The sequence below is a fragment of the Vicia villosa genome, linkage group LG7 (genome assembly GCF_029867415.1).
Source record: "Vicia villosa cultivar HV-30 ecotype Madison, WI linkage group LG7, Vvil1.0, whole genome shotgun sequence".
Taxonomy (NCBI): Eukaryota; Viridiplantae; Streptophyta; class Magnoliopsida; order Fabales; family Fabaceae; genus Vicia; species Vicia villosa.
Window position 1 is genome coordinate 89420066 of NC_081186.1, and position 8520 is coordinate 89428585.

General features: G+C 32.6%; 1 protein-coding gene across 1 annotated transcript; it reads right to left on the reverse strand.

Annotated features, from left to right (window-relative positions):
* Positions 1–1990: 1990 nt before the first annotated feature.
* LOC131615694 (oligopeptide transporter 1-like) lies at positions 1991–5797 on the reverse strand. Its single transcript, XM_058886843.1, has 6 exons — positions 5614–5797; positions 4475–4929; positions 4280–4377; positions 3289–3861; positions 2914–3181; positions 1991–2829 (listed from the first exon to the last, which is right to left on the reverse strand). Exons 1-6 carry the CDS (start codon positions 5684–5686, stop codon positions 2026–2028), a joined length of 2271 nt encoding a protein of 756 aa, XP_058742826.1. The 5' UTR covers positions 5687–5797; the 3' UTR covers positions 1991–2025.
* Between the last annotated feature and the right edge of the window lie 2723 nt (positions 5798–8520).

The window sequence follows — 8520 nt, forward strand, 5'->3', positions numbered from 1 at the left end:
AGCACAAATAATTTAAGATAAAATATGAAATTTTTTTTTTTTTTTTGCATGAGAAGATAATTTTGAAATGTGGTGTTTTTCAACATGAACTCCCTAACTAATCAAACAAGCAATTACTTAGACCTTCTTTCCATGACTGCTGGGATTAAAAAAGCATTTTTAAAATTAATCAAAGATTGTGTCTAGCCAAAACTAACTCATGAAATGGTAAAAGCTCTTTCTGAAGCTAGTAGAGAGTGTTTCATCTTGCAACTTATACCCAATTATATGGAGTATCATTTTGATACAGGAGTCTCTCAATGAGGAAATTAAGAAGATAAATTTATAGGAGTCTAAAAACTCAGACCTATTGCACTAAGTTAATTTTCTATTCAAAATTATCACCATAATCTTAGTGGAGAGATTGGATAAAATTGCTTCAAAAATCATTAGTAACCAAAGATCTTTGGTAGGCACACCTGAAGGATGGTTCACCCAACACATTGTGTTGGACGAGGATGACATCATGTTATTATGTCAGGTTAATAAGAGAGGTATTCAGTGCATCCTAATTTTTTTCAATGAAAATGGTACAACTTTTTGGCATGTCATCAACAGAGAGCAGATTAAGTTTTATGTTGGAGCAATGACGATGCATAAAGTCGGTACTATCTAAATTTGGTTAGATTTTAAACAAGGCCATATCCCATTTTCTTATGTAGGGGTGTTCTATTTTCTAAGGAAAACCAAGGGTCATCTTTATTGCTCTTGGTTTTATCTGAATATTTTGGACAAACTGCTGATTGAGGGGAGATACAGAAAGGCCCCTAGAATTATTACTGTCATTTGGCAAAAGAAAATTCTAGAGTGGACAAAAATTAACATGGATGGCTCAGTTCGGGACAACTTAGCTGCAGGTGGAGCTATTGCAAGAGATCATCAGGGTGAGTTCTTAGGTGCTTTTTTTGATTAATTTAGGAGATAAAATGTGTTGCATGACGAGCTTATCTTTATTATGATAACGTTGGAAAATGTGGCGATCAGATGTTTGTCTAAAATAGGGATAGAAGCGGATTCTCTAGGAGCTCTCCATTGCACCAGAAACGAATCTCAAATACTTTGGGAGCTCTGGTAGAATAACTGCAAGAACATGCGGCTTCTTAAAATTTTCATTCATATATACATAAAAGATAACAAATGCGCGAATATGCTCTTTAACCAGGTGTTAGCCTGGATTTTCGACGTCATTGAGCTCGGCGTACGAAAGAGAAGTTCATAGAAAAGCTAAGTAAATCTAGAGGTTTAGAAGAGCATTTCGACACAATCCCTTCAACTCAAGAAATCAAAGTTTCAAGTATATGATGAAAGTTGGGACTTATCATTTTTCCTCAGGAGTATTCGTTCAAGATTTTGACGACAACATTATAGTCAGGACTTCGATGTCAAAAGTTAGCATGAGTCCTTGACATTGGTGGTTGGCGCGGAGAAGAGCAAAATAACAGTCTTTTGGTCTTCATTAATTTTCTTCATGATAATGACATTCACCAATTACATATTTAATTATTTCTCATAAGATTGTTATGTAAATTGCATTAAGTATAGAACAAGTGAACAACTTCAGAATAGTGAATAATGTGTCATTGAAAACATCCACATTTCACCAACAATTATGCTTCTGGCCATTGTAAATAGGTTCAAACAGATTACTTGCTTGTTGTAATAGAAAAACTGCTTGAAAACTTCAATGAACAGAATAAAAGAAATAGTTTATTGAAACAATTTTGCAATCTGTACACCATTGTTCACCTTTTTCAACTTGGAAAAAAATTGAAATTACAAACCACAGTCCAATATTAACTACAGTGTTGTCTAATAGCAGCTATACTGAAATGAATTTGAACTAAGTCTTAGCTATCAAGTAGCTGCAATAGCAGCACTTTGAACAATCAATTATTTTCCGCGATTAACAACACTGGTTAATTATTCTTGAGACATCGTGTACATTTTCATGACCAATGATGATAAGATAGAATGCAAGTATGGAGTTTAAAAGGTAGGACACCCCTTGGTTATTATACCAGGAGCTGTAGGACAAGTAGCCAAGGGGCAGTGATCAGTTCCGTCAAGACCCCACCAATCTGGACCGAAGATATCGTAATTTTGAAGCGCAAAATAGAGTAACACGCCCATGAAAGCAATACCAGCATCCAACGCAGCTGACAGAATGTAAGTGTGTCTAGCCCACCATGTCTTGTACTTTTTGTAAATATAGAAGTTGAAGAAAATTCCAACAGCTCCCCATGAAAGATAATTCACTGCTCTAGCTGGTGGTATATTCATGCCACCTGCAAAGATTAGTGGCATGTGGATGAGTTCAATCCACTTGTGGTTCGGGTATTTGCGAGCTAGGAACCAAACCGGAACAGGCGCAAGTAGACCGATGAGGAAAAACCAGTTCATTCCAGGGTAAATTCCGTCCTTGGTGAACATTCTCTGTGGTCCTATTACTCCCCATATGATTGAAGCATTGTAAAACACATCATCACCGGGACAAGTCCAAGGACTACCTTCTGGCAACAATGCTGGGTTACACATGTTAGGAATAGTTGTTAGAAGCCACCATGCTGTGGCGTAGCTTACAACTGTACCAACCACAGTTCCTACCAACTGTATTACGAACATAGATTTTGGAGGAATTTTCATGTAGTGGCCTAATTTGAAGTCACCAATAAAAGTAAGTGCCTGCGCCATGCTAATGTATCCGTAAGTCTTGAAGGTAACATTAGCAAGAGGCTTTCCGGGGTAAAGGTACCCAATGATCAACTCTGTGATCACATTTAGCCCAGGTTGCTGCATAAAAAGTAGTAACATGTTTTAGCTTATTTTTTAGAAGCCCTTATGAAGAGGTCGGAGGGCAAATAAAGAAAAACATACCATGTTTGTTGTTGCTTGAATGACACCAACTGGCAAAGTGAAAACTAATGCAATTACTAGGGAAAGTAAGACTCCCCACCATGGAAGTTGGAGTTGCTTGCCAAAGCCTTCACAACATACCAAGGCCAAAATAATCATAAGGACTAAGATTGTCATGAACCACCACTCAGGGACTTGTGCGTAGTTTTTCTTCATGATTCTTGTATGCACGTCTCCGGTTTGTTCTTTTAGTGCGGCTGTTGTCTTCCTCCACATCACAAGAATCTCTCTTTCAAATTCACAGTCACCAGAGTATATATATATAGTTAGATGGTTAATTATAAAAATTGTATCAATAATACGTAATCAAAGATTGTGGAATCTAAGGAAACATACTTTCCATGGAAGAGGAAAACGTGAGAAATGGTGGCAGTCAGAATTGCAAAGCTCAATCCGTAGTCAAATGCAAATATGACACTAAGATAGAGTTTGCTGTAATTGTTATAATTATCCAAATCAATGTCAAAGGTTTTATCATTAAGAATCCTGCTAACGTTATATATTGCACCAGTGGAATCAAATGTGTGAGAACTGATCATGGGAAATTTTTTGGCTTCATAAAAATTGTTCCAATAGGTAATGGGAACCACCATATAGATAAATATGAAAAATCCAACAAGTATGTTGATAATGGCAAAACCAGGTATAGGCAAAGGACTCTGTAAGAAACCAGCAACAGTATTCCAATCAAGGGTAAATGAACCAATACCAAGACCCTTCATTCCTGAACCAATTTGCTGAGCAGTGACAGATTTTTTCCATATCAAACAAACAATAGAGATGGCTGATAACGATTGGAAGAAGTAGCCTGGAATAGTGTAATAAGCAAAGCTAGCAATAAAGACCAGGAAAAAGAATTGCAGTCTTGTGTTTCCTCCTTTAGGCCTAACTTCTTTTTCATGGAATGCCCTGTGTCATTCAAGGTTCATTTACCAATGAGAAAAAACGAAAAAAATCAACATCATAGTTCTAAACAATAAATATATGAAGCACATACAAATACTAGACACGAACACATTAACACATTAAAACTGCTAATAACATTGAATATAATCACATGTGTATCAGACATGACACACTTGCAAAAAAGTGTAGGTTTTAAATATAATCTCATAGTAAAATTGTCACGGTTAAACCATGACTAAATATGACCCGTAACTGTTTTAAATATACAACATTTATGAACAATAATATTCCTCAAAAATGTGTTACCACCACTTCTTATATTTAAGGACAGAGTAGTAGTTAGTTAGCTTTACATATTTTAAATTAACATGAAAGAATTTGCACACACAAAGAGAGTGATAGAAAAAAAATAAAGAAATACCTGAAAAGAGACACCTGGACAAGATTTGCAGGCCACCACATGTAGGGAGAGTCCACAAGGAACTTTCTGAAAATACCAGCCCATCCATAACCAAGCATCTAAAAAATTCATGAACAAAAAGAATCATTATTTTGGATGATTATTATATTAATTGGAAAAAAATGTTTTCACACTTAAAAAAACAAAAATTTTCACCTGAGTTGTAATTGATAGCAAAAGAGCAGCAATTGGATTGATACTCCTGCGGTAAAAAGCCTTAACAATGGCGATAATGTTAATGGCATAAGCACCACTAGATCCACAAGTAGCAAGAATGGTAATGAGGGCATGTTCCTTCACATTGAATGGTCCAGGATTCAATGTGAAAGACCAATTGAGGACGGGAAATTTATATACTGTGGTAGGAAGTGTTGCAGCCATTAGTTTTCCGATTGGGAGAGAAACAATCTGTGCTGACACAGAAGAGACATATAGAGGGGTGGTTCTGAAAGAAAAGAATTGGTTTACAAATGAAAGGATAATGCAACTTGCCAAACCAATAACCCATGTCCTAAATGTAAGTGCTGGGAGTGAAGGGTCGTCTGTTATTGGCACCGTTAGTCTCACCTGTTCTATAGGTGAATCATTCACTTCTTCTGTCTCATCATCATCTGCATCAAACAATCTCTAGCTTTAGATTCAAAAACACATAACAATGTCAAGTTAACAATAAACAACATACGATTCATATTTTGGTTCTCATTGAGGTTGACCAAATCATTATAAGCCACCATGATTTTGACAAAAGCTACAATTCGAAGCTTCTACAAAAATCATGGTGGCACAGTGATTCCGTCGAACTCAATGCTCAATCAAACATCTATTAAGATAATCAAAACATTCCAACGCGATTTTAACAAAAACTACATTTTGGAGTTTCTACGAAAATTTAATTGTAATCAAAATATCTCAGGACGCGCCACAAAGATTTTGTTTACAAAAAAAACTATAATTTGAAACATGTAACGATTTGCCACCGTGATTTTGACAAAAACTATACACGTGGCACAATACTTTTGTTAAAATCATTCTTCATTCAAACATCTTATCAAACACCTTAATGTCTACAATTTCACACCATGAAAATGAAAGTAATAAAATGAAAATTTCTTCACATAACATATATAACATATTAAGATAAACATGAAAGCTCTATCAATCAAGAACAATGAGACAATGTATGAACACAAACATGAACATAAACATGAACATAAACATAAACATGAACATAAACATGAACATGAATCATGTTTGACATGAAAATGATAACAACTAAATGCAAAAAAAAGGTAAACCTTTGATTGAAAGTTTGGATTCATCATGATCCTTAGTATGAACAGGAAATGTATCTCCAACGACCCCTGCCATTGCAGAGACAGGAATCTTTGAAGAAATTGAAACCAAAATTGTTCTGTCACACGAGAATCTCTATGCAATTATTCAACCTTTTTATAGGGATAATGTTTTTCATACACAAAGACAACTGTTATTTTTATTAACCGTTATTATTATATGGCAATGTGAGAAGTAAGAGGTAAGTATATATTACACATTTCATATATATTAATATAAACCATTTTATGATAATTATATATATATTTTTAAATATTAAGAATGAATGTGACTCAAAATGATGGCAATGTGAGAAGTAAGAGATAAGTATGGCGGTATTTAAGGTAACAAAATATTTGTAGTTGAGAAAAAGCTGACTAGCTGTTATAATTGAATATTTTGATTTTATGACTTATTTTGAGTTTTAAAATAAGATATTTTTTTACTATAAAAAGTTACTGTATGTGTGAATATTTCATGACAAAATTAATTATTGAAAATACTCCTTTGCTTTTTGTGTATTTCGTTCTATTTAATGTTTTAATTTTGAAAGATTTGTTTAGGGAACACAATGTTATTTGGAGTTTGATTAATTAATTAAAATTTAGAATATTTAAAAGTATTCAACAAATTTTTTTTGAGTTAAATATATTTTTGGTTCTTATAAATTTCTCGAATTCAATTTTTAGTTCCTAAAATTAAAATTATGTTTTATTTCTTATAAAATTATTTTTGTAAGACTTTTTAAAAAAGGATTAAAATTACGTGAATAAATAATTTTGTAGAGTTTAAAACATATTTTTTTATAAGAATTAAAAGTTAAATTTAATAATTTTGTTGGTATAAAAAATCTATTTAAAATTTTTTAAGTTATTTAATTTAACTAAATTTAGCTTTTAAATTTGGTAATAATTGATAATTTAATTAAAATGTTGATTAAAATGTATCTTTTGTTTATAACAAAAAAAGTAAAGAGAGCATAATTATTTAATTTTTTTTATTTGTGTTTCTTAATATGAATTAAACTATTAATATTATTTCATTTTAATTATAATTTTGGTGCTTCTATTTTATCTCTGATCGATAAATTTGCTCTCTATTTTAAATTTAACCAGTGTTGATCTTCTTCTTATATTTTCGCACGTAAAATTAAGATATTTTTATTTTTTAAATTATAAATTTTTTTATGACAAATCATCGAATATAAAACTATTAAAAAATTTATAGATAATTATTTACAAATTATCTTTTTATTCTATTTATACAATTATTTATTTATAAATAAGAGGAGGGCTAACAACACTCTCTCTAACAATCAATTTATTATTGGTTAAAATATGTGTGGGTCTCTTACTTTGGAAATGGATTCCACATAAAGTGGTAGAACCCACACATGTTTCAACCAATAAAAAGTGAGTGTTAGAAAGAATGGTGAAAAGAGAGTGTTGCTAGCATTTCTTTATAAATAATTATTTTACAATTTTATTTAAAAAATTCAAACTCATTTTTAGGAACTAAGCAGGTAACATTGAACTAGAACCACAAGTGCAAATAGCACTATTATATTTAGAAGAAAAAAACAATAGTAATAAATTTTTAGTTATATACTGAAAATTTCATATAGATATCGGAAATTTTGTTGATTTTCCCTATTTACCGCGCCAGATGATACATATTGAAAATATAAAATTTTTGGTACCGGATATTTGAAATTTCCAGTGTGACTTCAATTTATAAGATTACCGAAAATTTGAAATTTTCAGTAATTGAAAAATACTAGAAATTTAAAATTTCTGGTAATACGGAGACTTAATTTTTTTTGAATAAAATACATGTAGAAATAACGAACCGTCTTAATATATAAATGAAATAAATATCATACATAGATGCATTACAACAAAACTATAGTTTTTGCATCATTAAAACAATTCTTCCCAAATGTGTGACTTCCTAGACAGTTCTTTCCCGTGTTTGAACCGACCAGCATATGCTGATTCCCATACTTTTGTATTATTAGAACAATTCTTCCTCCAATGATTAGGGACGGGAGGCAATGGACAATCGGGTCTCAACTACACCTGAACCCAATGGTTACGGTTGACAAAACCAACAACAATGATTGTATGTCGACTTGTGAGGACTTACCTCATATTCTGAAATTTACAATTTCGTCCAAAACCCATGAATAGATTCCAAAGTTATAAGTATGCCTAGAATGTGGTAACCGACGAGCTGACACACACACACGGTAACCCATGTGTTGTTCTAATGTAACAACCACACCTCTGCTTGCTCGCACCAACAAATTTGACTCTTTCTATTTTATTTCCAGTGAGTTGTATACACTGTCTTGAAACAAAAATGTACAATTTAGAATAGAATGAAGTGTTATACCGATGCTCAATATTGATGATACTTTTTTGAAACGACACTCTTATGGAACCTAGCTGCAACTTCAACATTGTGTTCATAGCATCCCAGCTTGCACATAAATCACCACGACTTGTAGTCAACATGTTCTTCAGTTTCTAATGTGCAGACTCCACCCTAGAAATCATATACACATTAAATAAACAACTCACAAATAGAAAACATAAACATATTTTCTTTTAGAAGAGTGTACCTGTTTGTTGGTGTATTCCCTAAATGAGTGACTTTGTTAGCTCATGCAGCAACAAATCTTTTTTTACTAGTGTTAACAATGTTTCTTTCACATACTTGACTAATAATGGAATATCACCACATACCCTCTCGAAGTGGTTGAGATGTACATCAAATTCGTCTTTTGTATTTGAATACATCACGTCGTTCTGTTGATCCATGACATGTTCTTGTCTTTCTGATTTCACACACTCTTTACATTTCATGCT

Coding starts and splice junctions, on each gene's coding strand:
- LOC131615694 (XM_058886843.1), bottom strand. CDS start 5,686: ATGGCAGGGGTCGTTGGAGATACATTTCCTGTTCATACTAAGGATCAT. Junction 3,182..3,288: donor GTTTTCCTCTTCCATGGAAA/GTATGTTTCCTT, acceptor TGAATTTGAAAG/AGAGATTCTTGTGATGTGGA. Junction 2,830..2,913: donor TTCAAGCAACAACAAACATG/GTATGTTTTTCT, acceptor CTTTTTATGCAG/CAACCTGGGCTAAATGTGAT.